The sequence below is a fragment of the Ambystoma mexicanum genome, chromosome 5q, assembly GCF_040938575.1.
Source record: "Ambystoma mexicanum isolate Mex_15411 chromosome 5q, UKY_AmexF1_1, whole genome shotgun sequence".
NCBI classification, from domain to species: domain Eukaryota; kingdom Metazoa; phylum Chordata; class Amphibia; order Caudata; family Ambystomatidae; genus Ambystoma; species Ambystoma mexicanum.
In genome coordinates, this window is record NC_090933.1 from 118,457,140 (window position 1) to 118,472,758 (window position 15,619).

The window sequence follows — 15,619 nt, forward strand, 5'->3', positions numbered from 1 at the left end:
CACTAGGAGGTGACATATGGGGAATTACCCAGAGTTCTTCCACCAATCCTAAGATCCTCCCCACGTCCCTAACATCCAACAAAGATCCATTCCATGGCGTTCAACTGAACCATGTTTGGAGGAGTGATAAACCAAATCAGAGTCTGAGGAAACGGGAAACACGCCAGTACTCACTTCAAGCCCCAAGAGCTCCTCACATCACTCAATCAGAATAGCGCACTGGAAACCTCACCAACCCCAGGCTTGCACAGACCAAATACCACCTTGCCCTCAAAACCACACTGGAAACACCAATTAGAAATTACCAAAGAAAAGGGAAGCAAGCAGGCACCCAAAATTCCCCAGGCTTAAGCCCTTTTGTTGCTAATGTAGAAAGCAAACTATGGAAGAGTGAAACAGGTTGCTCACAAAACCCTCAAAGGACATGGCAGAATTCCAAAATGGCGGCCAGCACGTTTAAAGCTGAGCCCAGTTCTGGACTACAACACCTCACACCCACTTAGATAACTGCAGAAACTACAGGGTCAGCCAATCAGGGAGCAGACACCAGGACCAGTCAGCATTTAAGAGGCTCGGTTTGCTCAGTGGGACAGAGGGGTAGCAGGAAAAGCTTGCAGGGCAGTGAAATGTGCAGGTCATGGAGACCTGAGCAGAATCAGAAGGCCCTTGGGCCCGGAGAGACTACAGAAACCAGGACACCAAAACCCCTATATGCTGAGACGGGCATCAGATTTCTAACAAAGGGAGAATGCTGGGGATAGCCAGACTCCAGAAGAGAGCCAGTCCACGGGAGAAACCACGTGTGGGAGACAGTAGGAGAGTGCATGCATATCAGAGAGAAACTAGAAAGCTTGCAAGCACCATAGCTCGGTACCCAGGAAGTAGCCATATTTGTTTATTCTGCTGGGGGTTATGGCGCGCATCCTGGTGGGAACCCTGAGACCATGACACCTGAAAAGGAATTTATCAGCATTCAGGGGGCCGTGGGATATGCACAGACCACCAGTCTTGAGAATGAGCTTTAGTCAGCCTGAGGTGGGTGGGGGCAACATGCCCAGACCCTGGGGAAATCCCAAATCCTGGGATAGGAGAAACCTATAGTAGGATTATGCCTAAAAGGGCGCTCGTGGCAGGGGTGAGAATGCGTTCAGTATGCAAAGCACCCAGGCAGTGGTGGAGAGATTCTTGCTGGTAACTGTTGAAAGTGTCCTCAGGTTAGGGAGAATCGGGTCTTGGACACGTAGACGTGTGCCTTATCAAAGACTACCGAGCCCAAGAGGGCAACTGGTCTTCTGGAGAACTGACCAGGCCAAGATAAAAAGCATGATCGAAGGCTTCAACATATTCCGATTGCGAGACACTTGAAGAGAACCAAGAAGGGGTCATGTAGCCCTTCAGCATATTTTGTTTAAATCAGGGGACACCGTCTATCTCCTAGTCGAAGTCGTCCTCACTTTTGTTTCTTTATCTTTTCCACCCCAACACTGTTTTCTCGAGGTTCTTACCAAAGACACACAACAATCGAAACAAAACGGTTTAACGTACCACCTGCTTTAAGTCATTGTTTTACACTAGAATGCAGATTTTTAGATATTGGGTTTACAAAATGAAAAGTTCTACAAAAAACAAACCCATTGACGTGCATGTGAAACCAGCAGATGCCAACATAACCTAGACACCTTAATAAGGCAGGTGGTTATTTTGGGACTTTTTAATTGTCTTAGGTACCCAATCTGAATTATTTTAAGTGATTCATGGTGGGTTGCATTCAGATGGAAAGATGACCATCAGTTTTTCATCAATTCATGGTCACACTTATTCGACGTCTTGTTGCGGGCAATGATCCTTTCCCTTCTCACTACTGCTGATGCACACGTAATTACCACCCATCCCCGCCCACACCATTTAAATATGCTGCAATGAACAGCGATTCATTAAAAAGAGTTTTGTAAAGTTGAGAAGCCCTCTAGAGGAGGATCTGTGTTGGGGACAGGGCATGGTGTCGGGCAGATGCCATCCGCCACATGGTCAGGCAAGAATGAAAAAAAACTAAATCTGTGGTCAGCCGGTAGTCCTTGGCTGAGATGTTTGGCAGCCAGTGGCGTGAACCTGGAGTCATGCTCGAGCCAGCGACTGGGCCTGTGCTCATTCACGCCCCGTCTGGCTCGCCCACCTCTGGTGTTATATACAGCTTTGGAGCAATTAAAGGAAACCTCCATCTTAAGCATAGTAAATGGTCTACTGATATGTCAGGCTCGCTGAACCCCACTGCACCACTTGACCCTCCCGCATCAGTGCCGGTGTTCCAATCATTTGTATTTTCCGATCATGCACGCTTTTCTTTCCCAGTAACATTCAGAAAGTGGCGGAATGACTTTTCCAAGTCGAGTACTAGAACAGTATGAGAAAGCATATGTTTAAGGGGTCTTGGCAAGTGTTACGGCAGACAGGAACGCCTGGGACAATGACATGATGAATCCAGCTCTGAGATCAAACGCAACGCACTGAGCTGTGTTGCGCCTGGCTCACTGAAAGAATTCGGACCATATGCTGGTCCTTAAAGTAGACTTATGCCAACATAGGTTGGACAATGAGCCGTGCAACCATTAAAAAACAAAAAAAACAGACAAACATCGACTTTTACAAGTATCACACACAGGTGTGGGTCGGGGTTTTGGGAGTAAATAGTATCCATGGATGGGACTTTATTTCTTACAGACAGCAATCACGTAACGCGATTATACAAAGCTAGTAAACATCTGGCTGCCAACCATTTATCATGGCATGAACAAGGGCACTTACTGGAGAAGCTTTACCCAGAGGACCAAAGAACTTATCAAGCGTGTATAAATACTTCACGTTATCCTTGGCCTCGTTGGCGGCATTTGTAACGCTGCCATCCTAAAAGAACAAAACAGAAACAGTCATTACAGAAAACAGGAGCAGTAAGCCACAGCAACATTATTGCACAGTGTATGTTAATCTTTGGTTGGATGAAGTATGCATGCAGACTTCAATTGAAAAGAAGAACCTTGTCCAAGTGGAATCCCCTGGCAAGTCATTCCTGACTTTCCATGCCCAGGTGGACACCCTGGCCAGTCACTCCTGCCTTACCACGCCCAGGGATACACCCTACGCAAAACACGCCTGCCTTACCATGCCCAGGTGGACATCCTGGCCAGACACACCTGCCTTACCATGGCCAGGTGGATAGCCTGGCCAGACACACCTGCCTTACCATGCCCAAGTGGAACCCACTGGTCAGGCACACCTGATTTATTTAGTTCACATTATGTACAAATACTGGTGTACATTGAAATAATTCATCCAAGATCTTGGTTCATGTGTAACGGGCAGTACCAGCAATTTATTTTCATTTTAAAACTATGATAATTATAACATTGTATTTAAACATCAATCCTGTTGGTAGTCTTGCAAGGCTAGGCTACCCCCATTGATGATGAATAAGAAATCTAACAAAAGTCGACCATAATTCCATGCAAGCATGTTGGGTTTATGCTCCCTCTAGTTAAAATGGTCCTCCTGATGTATACTGTGGAGTACTACTCAGATTAAAACCACGTATTGTGTATGTATTTTGGTAGCATGCACTGTAAACACAATTGATCTAAGAGATTAGAGCAGTCTCCTACCAGGGTGCATTTGTTGCAAAGACAAAAGAGAGATCACACCATGGTTACTCTGAGGTGTGGAGGTGTTTGTGTGGTGTCACATAAGTGTATATGGTCAGGACACACTGCGGCAGAAGGAGCAGATTTGCATCGTGTTTACACCGGGTGGGTTTGTGTAGTGGAGGGCGAGTAAGGTACGTGGCAGTTTGCAAGCCATGGCAAGCCACTGCATGATCAATACACATCCAACTGATTTTTGGAAGGCAAACTAGTTCGACAGATCTTTTTCATAACTTCTACTGTAAAATATTCTCATGCCCCATTTCTGTGACTGGTCAGGTTACCTAATGGTGCTCTTGTCACAACTATCGACCCACAAAGAAAATTGATAAGATCCGGAGCGTGCCCAGAAATATGTAAAAGCTAGCTGCAGTTCCCGATTCGAGCCGAGGAGCAGGAGCTCCACACACGTGGCCCCATCACTGCATGAGCAGCGGGCCTGCCGAGGTATGCCTCACGGTCCAGCTGATGCTCGCGGGTAAACGCTGCCCTATTGCTCTACTCCCTGCATTTCGCCGTTGAATTTTCGATCTTTCATCTTCATTTGTATTTGCCTGATAACACGATCCCCACCCAGGAACCGTGCCCCATGCAGCCCTGCACCCACCTGGCACTGAAAGAGCATGCTTTGTGCTCAATAATAGCATCCAGGTACACGGGGTACCTCTTTCCAAGATGGCCACCCTATTTATGCCTTTAACCATCTGTGCCTTACCAGGCACCCAGTAGCAGTCCCAGCACAGCCGATTGGCTACCGAAGCTACTAAACCAGCCATTGGGCGCCGGCAGGCGAAGCCGGCCCTCTCTCACCAAGGCCCTCGAGGACAAGGCTGGTGCCTGTTCTCAGCCTGTTTTCTGCCGACTCCGCCATCTGCCAGACCCTCTGGACCTCCATCTCTGTACACTAAGATAACACTCTATGCCCATACTGATATTGATCCGCTGAGACTATAATGGATCAGCTTCCTGACTTGATCTCTGCCTGAACTTGGAACTTCCTCGCTCTGTGGTTGCCCGCTAGCGCATTATGGCAGCATGTGTAGTATTTCATGCTTATTGCCGACATCCCGTTTCTCCAAGCATGTTACCCGTGCACGCTACCTAACTGTGTTAATAAATCATGCTCAAGGTTCATACGGGTGATATACACTCAAAGTATCCTCTTCTTGTCTGATTATCCTCATAATGGTCATCAGAGTACCCCTATAACTGCACTTAGAATGTGACCATTTGTTCGCCCTTTGCCCACACTACCAACTATAGTAGAAACCTGCTTGCCAAATCTAAGTGTATGTTGTTGAATGCCTCACAGTGGAATATAGACCCAGGTGTATATACTCTAGTCACTGTTAGGTATGCCAAATCTAGACGCCTCTTGCTGTGTGCATTTTAGTCACTGTTAGGTCTGCCAAATCTAGACGCCTCTTGCTGTGTGTATTTTAGTCACTGTTAGGTCTACCAAATCTAGACACCTCTCGCTGTATGCATTTTAGTCACTGTTAGGATTGCCAAATTCTGATGCCTTTTGCTGCACGCACCCCAGTCACTACTGTATTGTGAAACCTAGATGCCCCTTTGTTCTCAGCCTCCTTCCATTATTGCACCACTAAGACCTCCCTCACATACACACTTTGCTCCCTCCTCTGGAACACATTATTACCATAACAATGGCCCAGACCAACACCACACTGTGCAACTTGTAAGAGAGAAACATGCGGCTCAGAGCTAGACTGCCACATCTCTATGACATTAAAAACAAAAGAACTATTCCTCCAGGATCCAGTTTAATTCCGACTGTCCCCAACCTCAACCTGTCTGTGTTTTAGGTCGTCTATCTGCAGTTAGGGCAAACTGACCGCCCGCAGATCCAGAAGAAGCCTAACCTTCCCTTTCCCAGACTCGTACAAGAAAAAACTACATCCTCTACCTTGTCAGGAGCCCTTATCAATGCGAGATCCATCGTAGAACACAACACGGAAATTGCTGACATACTTGCCACGGACAATTTAGATCTTTTTGCGATCACTGAGACATGGCTCCATGATGCTGCAGGTCCCGCACTCATGATTGCCATACCTACAACTACAATATACTGAGAGCCGATCGACCCAACTCTAGGGGAGGTGGCCTGGCCATCATCGCCAAAACTAAATTAGCTGCTAGACTTTCCCCTTACCCTGAAATCACATCTTGTGAAGTTCTCTTGGCTAAAATTCCTATCTCAAATAACAGCACTCTAACTGTCCTCTTGGTATACAGACCACCAGGCCCACTAGGCAGCTTCGAAGAAGACCTATCTAGCCTCCTCAGTAATATCATCAAAGACTCCACCCAGCTCCTTCTACTAGGTGACTTTAATCTGGGCTTCAATGATGTCTAGGATAAACAGGCCTACTCCATCCAATCTATCGAAACCGATCATGGCCTTCCCAAAAAGTCTTAGCCCCTACACACATGAAAGGTTGCACATTAGACTGGATAGCTAACAGAAACTGCACTACTACCATTACTAATATACTACCACAAACCTGGACTGACCACCACCTTATCTGTTTCTCATCTACTATTGAGCCCCCTAAACTAGTTAACTTGGAAACAGCACCACCCATGCCTACTAGAAACAATAAAGATATTACGGCTGAAAAATTACTTCCGCTTCTCCTACCAGATTTTATGGCTAGCACCACTAACACTGACCCAAATACGTTAGTTGAGACATTTAACAATACTATGTCCAAAGCCTTGGATGCCTTTGCCCCCATCAAAGAACGCAAAAGTAAACGAAAAGCCCATCTTAACTCATGGTTTACCCCCCACCTCAAAGAATTACGAACCCAAAAACATAAACTACAAGCTATTTGGAGGCACACACCTTCAGTTGAGAATAAAACACTACTCAACAACCTTGCTAAACAATACAAGAAGGAAATAATCAAACCAAAAAAGACACATTCAACGAGAGAATCAGCAAAGCGAATTGTAACTCTAAAGAACCCTTCTCCATCCTTCGGGAAATGGAAAATCCGATTGCTCCCATAGACAATGCTCCCAAGGACAAACAATGGTGCACTAGTATCCAAAATGCCTTAGCCAACAAAATTACAACTCTTCAATCTAAAATTGCAAAAAAAAGCTTCCCTGAGCGCCACTGTAACCCAGACTACCCAATTGCCTGATACACCTAAAACAGTCACCCAAATCAATCGCAAACTATTCAGTTTTACCAACATATCCATATTGGAAACTGAAAAGATGATATCCTCCCTGAAACCCTCCAATTGTCAAGGCGATAGCTGCTCTGCACAAGTCATCAAGGACGCAGCCAGAGACTTAGCACCCTTCATAGCTAAGTTAATTAACGCATCCTTTAGAACTAGCTCTGTACCCACAAACCTTAAAGAATCTTGGGTACTGCCCCTCCTTAAAAAACAGACCCCTGACCCAGCCATCCCTACTAATTACAGGCCCATGACCATGGTATAATTTCTCCTCAAAATTATCGACAGAGTAGCCTACCTCCAGATACAAAACTAGAGACGAACCAACTACTAGGATCGCGCCAATCTGGATTCAGACCACTACATGGCACGGACACCGCCCTAATTGACCTTAAGACACAAATCGACGAGTTGAAGGATGAAGGTAAAACAGCTATGCTCCTCCTCCTTGACTTATCGGCAGCCTTTGACCTGGTGGACCATGCAGTGTTATGCAACCACCTAGCGTCAGCAGCCTATTTTTCAAGCGAAGCTATAGCTTGGGTACAATCCTTCCTAGCCAACCGGACGATAAGAGTGTTTTCCCCTTCAGCTTCCACAGACCCAATACATATCACCTGTGGCGTCCCACAAGGTTCACTCTTCAAAAAACTTAACAGACTGGGGATAACATACACTAACTATGCGGACGATATGCAGATCCTCATACATCTGGCAACTTTGTCGAAGACACAGCTCTAGTAAATAAGATTTATCTCCTCATTCAGGCATGGATGGCCTCCCACAGCCTCTGCCTGAGCGTCGACAAAACAGAGATACTGATCCTGGGTTCCGACTCCAACCTTAAAAAACTTAGCCCCAATTATCGTGCTTTTAACATAGATGGCAATATAATCAAAGTGGCAACTGAGGTAAAAACTCTAGGTTTCTACCTTGATGCCACACTATCTCTCAAAAAACAAACTAACGTCCTTGCATCCTCCACGGCCTACACCTGCAAATTAATCAGGGCTTGCAGACCTTACCTCTCCAAAACTAACTGCATCACACTAGCCAACGCCCTAGTAATGTCTAAATTAGACTACTGTAACGCCCTCTATACGGGCGCCAGCAAAACTATCATAAACAAACTATCATAAAATGCAAACACTACAAAATAATGCTCTCAGAGCAGCGTTGGACATACCCCGCAGAGCACACATCTCCAACATTAGGAAAGATCATCACTGGCTAAAAATTAGCGACAGAGTTCTCCTCAAAACACGATCCCTCACCCATAAAGGACAGAACAATACTGCACCTCCATACATTTCGGCTAGACTAACCAGAAAATCTTTCACATATGTTGATGGAGCGGATATGTTGATGGAGCGGATATGTTGATGGAGCGGATATGTTGATGGAGCGGATATGTTGATGGAGCGGATGAGTGTATGGAGCGGATGAGTGTATGGAGCGGATGAGTGTATGGAGCGGATGAGTGTATGGAGCGGATGAGTGTATGGAGCGGATGAGTGTATGGAGCGGATGAGTGTATGGAGCGGATGAGTGTATGGAGCGGATGGGTGTACACAAGAGTACATGCGGGACGGACAAGAGGGCACGCGTGGGGCGGACAAGAGGGCATGCGTGGGGCGGACAAGTGGGCATGCGTGGGGCGGACAAGTGGGCATGCGTGGGGCGGACAAGTGGGCATGCGTGGGGCGGACAAGAGGGCATGTGCGGGTCAGACTAGAGCGCGCGGGGCAGACGGAGTATTGGATGGACTGGAGCGCATAGAATTGCATGACGTATATAGTATGGCTTAGAATGCAGAGAGCGTTTAAAAGAGCATATAACCCATCTAATCACACCACCACGCTTACTCTCTCCTTTACATCACCACTCACCTAGAACACAGAGAGACTATGATACCATTCGGTATAACTGTTCTCATACCAACATCCGCCGCTCACTGCACATCATTCTAAGTAAACACTGCTGGTTTCACCCCCCACCCCCCAACCAGGCATTCTCCTCACGCCTAACGCAGCCACAGCCGTTCTGTATAAAACCCGCCAGAACGAACACATTCTCCTGATCTCTCAACCACCACACCTACCGCTAAGAAGCAGCTATTACAAGAATACCGCACAAGCTACACATGCACCTTTGACTCTCTCTACTGATCTGAACTTCGGTTCCCAAGGGCGTTCAACCTACCAGCTCCTTCAGACCATACCAATGGTATATAAGGCGCTATATATAAGTGCAAAATAACATAACATACCACACTAGAGCCTCCAACCACCTCTTACTCGAAATTCCCAAATTTAGACTAACAAAAACAGGTGGAGCCAGTTTCCCTGTGAAACCTGCCTGTGCATGGAACGTCCTTCCCTCTGCATTGAGAGCTAATCTACCATACTCGAGTTTTAGACGTGGCGTGGATTTACCACTGATTAACCACTGTAAATAATTACTATGATACTTATGATCCCTGATCTGACTTCCTCATTGTATAGGAGCCCCTCTTATCCTGTACCCTTTATACCTGCCTGTTAAATTGTTAATAACACCTGTACTGTATCTTCTTTATGCATCCTTGTATGTAACTAGGCTCAAGTATTCCTGTAACTGCTGCGCCCGGCTACCCCTGGGTTTGGAGCGCATTATCAAATAATAAACTAAAATAAACTAAGCTAAATGCAATTATTTGCTAAGAAAGGCAAAGTGGCATAATAAGCAAGGCAGCAGGTTGGCCAGAGACCCCCCTCTCCCGCCCACCCCAAAAACCACATTTCAGAAAAGTTGCCTGCAGTCTTGAGAAATGTCTGTCTTGGGATGATTCAGCTGTGTATCAAATAGCACTGCCCTGGAAGACGAAGGCAATTTCGGGAGCAAAAGTCTTTCATTCGAGCGAATTTGCATACCCAAAATGCCTTGCTGGGGCAGCTCTGAAACAGAGGTGAACTTCCAGCGATGGTTACTAGGCGATGTGCTGGCACGTGTGGCTTGGCTCAAATGGATTATTTTACTTTCAGAAAAGGATTTTGAAAATTCATCAGGAAACTGACTGCATTCCCTTAGCCACGTTCCCATCCACTTCTCTTGCTGCATAACTTATGTCACTGAGCTACTGTCCAAAGTGTAGGGGACAACACATTTACAGGTGGAGAAACCCCATCCCTCGGTGAGGCTTATGACATCACCCAACTGAGAAGCATATGTGAAATATTTCAGAAGACCTGCATCCTTAAAAAGGCCAACAGAAGGTAGAGCGAGTAAGTCCGAGTTAACCCTTACATAATGAGCCTGATTCATGGAATATTTGCCCGTTTCAAAGTTACTTTGCACTACTGAGACAAACCCTGATTCATGGAACTGTACAAAGTGTATTCTTGCAGTTCAAAGTCCGGGCAAAGTCAATTTTCAGCAGTGCAAATTCACTTTGAACCGGGCAAATAGTCTATGAATCGGGCCCTACGTGTTCTACTTGTATTTGTGTGGAGCAATTTCAGCTCCGCCCACAACAGTTGCTGCCAACTTTTACCGCTATCTCTCTGTCCAGTGACATGGCTGACAAGTGGCTCCAGGTCATGTGTGACACTGACAGCACGTCCTGGGCTTGCACTTTGCAAGCTGGGACTAGCAGACCAATAGTTTTAAAGGGGAGCAATGAAGCTACAAGTCCCGGCATCTAAAGTGCAAAGCATGGACTTGCTGAAGAAATCAAGCGTGACATGGGACCACTTGGCAACTGCGACACACTGAAGGCAGAAAAGTGGACCCGGAAGATGACTAAGAGGAGCAGAGCAGGCATTTCCCCACATTTAATTGGAACTACTCCGTTTCTACTCTTTAGGCAAGCAAGGGAGAAAGGAAACACGCGTTGCATGCCTGCCAAATGGTATAATGTTATGCATCTATACTGAAGCATGCAAAACAAAAATATATTTCCATAAATATATTGAGTCCATAGATTTATTATTTCAAGTAATATGGTCTGTTCAGTTGTGTCACCCAAAGCCAAATTTCAGAATATCCGTTTGAACTCAATCAAGGTTGTTTTATTGCACACATGATTTCCTAATAAAACTGGCCTTATCCTATGATTTAAGTAATGAGAACTGAAGAGAGGAACATATTTAAGTAACTGTTCAGCCTGCAGGCCAAAACACGTTTACTTGAATGCACACAACACACTGAAGGTAACATAACGAATTACCAGCTTTTTCCAAAGTTTTAATATCCTCGACTTGGCAGCTTGAAGAATGCTCAGCACTTTCTTCACTTTTGGGCTCTTGAGTTCATCTAAAAGACTGTAAAGAGGCAAAATGGAAACAAAAGAAACACTTGTTTGAGTTTCACACAATGCTGTAGTTCCCTGTAAAGTGCAGCATTGTGAGAAGCAAGTGCAGTGACCTGTTGAATGATGCCATCCTGGACTTCCAGTACTCCAGCTCTGCCAAGGGACCAATGTCATCGGCTTCTTTTCTCATTTGCTCACTCTCCACCAGAACCTGCTCAATCTGTTTAATCCAGACCATCAGGGCACCTTCAAGCTTCTCAATGACCTCGCTGTTGCCACCTAGCCAGAGAAGAAAGACACGTGTAAACCACTGGACCAGCAGCCAGGCAAGATGCTCGGTCAACTAGTCAAAACATTTCTACATGAAATCGGAGAATTGCAGCACTGCACATTCTAGGCTTGTTCCCAATTATTCTGGCAAAGTGGGCACGCTTCCAGAAACTCTGCCGATGGACACACTGAGTGTATGGATTATAAAAACATTGGGTCAGATACCAAGGTTGTCAAAGCAGTTACCTTAGTGAAAGATGTTGCCAATAACAAGGTGGGAGAGGTTGAAGGAGCTCTGGAAAACGACACCTTTTCCAAGTGGGCAATAATAATACATAATCAGATGTTTACGGTTTCATTACAAGTCGGGTGGTATCCAGTGCCTATAGTGAACGGTGCTTATCTGAGTAATGAGACCTGATTGCATGTGTACTGCCATGGCAGTGCTAAGGCGTAATGAAAAGAAAACGTTACCGCCCGTGCTAAATCTAAAACAAACGTACAAAGCCAGCCAGGACGTCTGTGGAAAATACTATTACTGCTGGCAGATTTCCTGAAAATCCAGTTTTCGCCACCACGGGCAAATCTGCTGCAGCGGACATTCTGGAGATTGCAATCCAGCCAAATCCCAGATTTACACCAGCCACCCATAAATCAGGAGACGCATAAGTGAATCTTGACGTTCTGGAGAAGGCTGCGTCCAGACACACGAATTTAGTGAGGACAAACTCACCATCCAAGATGATCAGACACTCAAGTTCAGGACCCTCAGTGTGAAGATAATCATTGGCAAGAAGTAATATCTACAGTAGACTATAGATGAGAAGGTGGCAGCAGTGTCCTCCGTACACAGAAGCAAAATGGTGGACTGGCCTGATGGGGAAGCCAAGTGCCCTTTGTCTCAGTACTTGAGAGCGAGCATGGCAGTAGGAGGGGGAAATGTGCCACTGCTGATCCTGCATTCCTGGGAGGACAGAGTAGCAGTGAACCTGGACCTTATCACGCATGGAGGGCATGAGGACCTAGGAGGTTGGAGCACAATCCCACCCTACCCTTGGTGAATATGCTCACACATCATTAACCTAGATGTGAACATGCCCCGTATCGTATTGAGGATGACCCTGCTGACCAGTCACACATGTCCACATTCCTGGACTTGTGTACACCAGGAGTCAACCTGATCTAAACCAGAAGTACAAAGCCCAGAGTGGCAAGAGAACAGGATCGAGCATGCATCTCCAGAATGGAAAAAGGCATGTATGCATACCTTAAGCAGACAATACATGCACACAGCATAGACATACTCTGTCTCAGCATTCCATGTGAGAAGCCGCTGAGCAGCCAAGACCAACACACACTGGCCTCTACATCACTCAACATACAACTGGCTGATAAATGTGTACACACTGCCTACAGGAACTTGCAGTGTACACAGTGAGGGAAAATGGGTAGAACTCATTTTACAATGTTTTTGCACAGCTCACTTCGGCCCTATGTCCAACACCTCTTGGTGCATGGTTCGGTATGTACCAGTGATTGCAGAGTATTGTGAATTCGGGAACTGGAAGAGGCACTGGGACCCAGGCAGTGTCGTTGAGAACAGGTTTGAAGTGCCGTAGTTCCATGTGTACGCATTGGTTCTACTTGGTCAGTGGAGCACACGCTTGGACTTGGGTAAATGTCTATTCTGGTGGCCCACATGACAATATCAATGAGACGTGTCTTGGATAGTCTGAGACCCGCAAGGAGCGATGGGGGGCCAGGGGAGAGTTCAGGGGCTCAAGGTACAGAGCAACATATGTGGCAGGCTGCACAGTGGGTCCTAAGCCACGTAGACAAAGGTGCCATAAGGTAAACATGTGTCTTGGAGAACTGCTTGTTTAGTGCGAGGGTGGGTCTACAGTCAAGTGTCATAACAATTCAGGGGCGACTGAGAGGGGTAGTCTCCTCAAGAAAGTTGGTGCAAGGTCCACGGTGCAAGGTCAGCCTGAATCAACAGTCGTATGTCTGGCAGTGGGCTGGTAATGACGGGCCCGTTGAGCAGACATCTGCCTGTATAACATGCAGTCCCTGCTTGTAGGCCAATCATGTGCCAACAGCACGGTTGCAAGTGTGGAAAGCCTGGGGAGACTGTATGACTGCCAACAAAGGCACATTGCCATATGCTGAGAATAGAAAAATAAAGTCCCACCAGGGCCCACTTCAGAGAGGCACTATAACACCTAAACGTCTCCTGCTACCCAACCCTCAACTACAGGTGATGCGTGGCAGGTGTCCATCCTGGCCATAGCTGTAACATGCTCCCTATACGTGGTTCTCTGGCTCATCATCCGCAGTAAATATCCTCCTGTGCTCATACCAAGGAAACCCTGCATAATCCACTATGACGGATTGCCTCAAGAAACAGTACATGGGGCAACATGCAGTTTTAAACCAGGACAGTGTCCAGGGACACCCCCACCTCTCTCTCTCCTTCTGGCTGATAGATTTTATCCATCAGCTGTGATTTTTGGATAAGGAGGCTTGAGTCTCATTACTCCATCTTCTCGGGTTGAGTATGTAGTTGTGGGTTAGGATTCTTCTTGGTCTGTGTGGACTTGTAGGGCTAGTTTCACAGGGTCTTCGCAATGATGGGCCGCGGGTAGTGGTTGAAGGGGTTTGCAGTGGTGGCATTGAGTCTTCTGATCACAGGGTTCGGGTTCTGATCCAGTCCTTGGCAGAAGTTCAGGACACCCCCCACCATCTACTTGTTGAGATTTATGTTGATGCCCCATTTTTGAGGGGGAGACCATAAGCCTGTGTTAGAGGAAGACTGGGGAAACATGTTCAGGTGTCACCTGCCTCGTGAATTCGGTCGGTGTTATGGTGAAGGTAGCAAAGCAGATAAGTCGCTGCAAGCAGGTACAGTGTTGGGAAGGCTGGTGACCATCATGGCCAACATAAGGGGCATGGCATGTCTGGAAAGGAGGGGGAGAGCTAGCATGCCCGGAGAGGACCAGCACCAGTGATCCCGTGGAAGGGCGGTGGATGGGAGGAAGGAGTGATGGGAGTGGTCCATGCACTTCATTACGGCCTCTGGCAGTTCAATAACAGATCTGTTTGACACTAGTGGGCATGTGTGATGGGTCCTCATTGTTCAGAGCCACAGGAGGACAACGACTGCCAAGTCCTCCTGCTGAGAGGAAAGTAGAGCTGGACAAGATGGCAAATTCCATGATGGCGGCCTGAAGGCAACTGGGTTCGGTTGGGAAAGGAAGTGTGACCCCAATCAGCCAATGAGAGTCTGAATAAAATGTGTACATCCCAGAGCTTGCAAGCTCAAATTGGAAAGCAAGAAGACAGGCATTGAAGGATCACAGTAACACCACAAGTGAAGAGAAGGCGGATGAAGGGAAGGAGAAGGACCAGAGGCAAAAGGAGGAAGGTGGAACAGAAAAAGGAGAGACTGAGAAAACCTCAACATGGAAGGACTGGCTGCTAATAAGGAGGACCCAGAGGGGAGGCTGGAGAGTTGTTTGGACAGAAACACTAGTAGAGACAGGACCAGGTGAGAGGCGAACCCAGGAGAAAGTCATGGTAGGCCCAAGTATAGGCCCTAAATCGTTAAAGAAAATAGGACCCCCAAGAGCAAAAAGGAAAGTGGTGGCAAAAGAGAAAGCGAGGAGAAGAGTGGAGTATGAGCTGGCAGTGTGAGAAGGTGCCAGAGGCCCTATGAAAAAAACAAAGGAAAGGAAGAGAAGGGGAAACCAGGAGTAATAGAGGATTACAGGGAAAGAAAAACCGTTGCAGCACCACATGAAGGGAGAGAACGACCAGACTACAAGGAAAGCAGAACAAAATTAAAGGGAAGGAGGAAGCAATCTGGCAAACAAGTGAGGAGGTGGAAGAAGAAGGCAACAGGAAGGAAAGGGCAGCAGAGTGACCTAACTGGAAAAGTGAGAAGAAGATCAGTGAAGAATTTGGCAGACTGCTGCTAAGAAACCCATCAGCCCTCTCATCAAAGATGCTGAGGGTACAGAAGGGGGAAAAGTGCAAGTTTGCCAGAGGGAGAAAGAAAAAGAGTAGGGCAAAGGTGACCAGAATGAGTTGGAGGATGGGAGAAGAAAATAAGAAACCATGATGGATAATAGGGGAGAGCAGAGAAAAGA

At 46.7% G+C, this 15,619-nt stretch overlaps 1 protein-coding gene across 1 annotated transcript in view; it reads right to left on the reverse strand.

Annotated features, from left to right (window-relative positions):
* Positions 1-15,619, reverse strand: part of LOC138497282 (dynein axonemal heavy chain 5-like) — a 1,499,851-nt gene that overhangs the window by 1,321,948 nt on the left and 162,284 nt on the right. The window contains exons 10-12 of the mRNA XM_069620634.1: positions 11,315-11,480; positions 11,118-11,211; positions 2,803-2,901 (exon numbers count right to left, since the gene is read on the reverse strand). Coding sequence (XP_069476735.1) covers positions 2,803-2,901; positions 11,118-11,211; positions 11,315-11,480 — 359 coding nt within the window. The remainder of the gene's footprint in view (positions 1-2,802; positions 2,902-11,117; positions 11,212-11,314; positions 11,481-15,619) is intronic.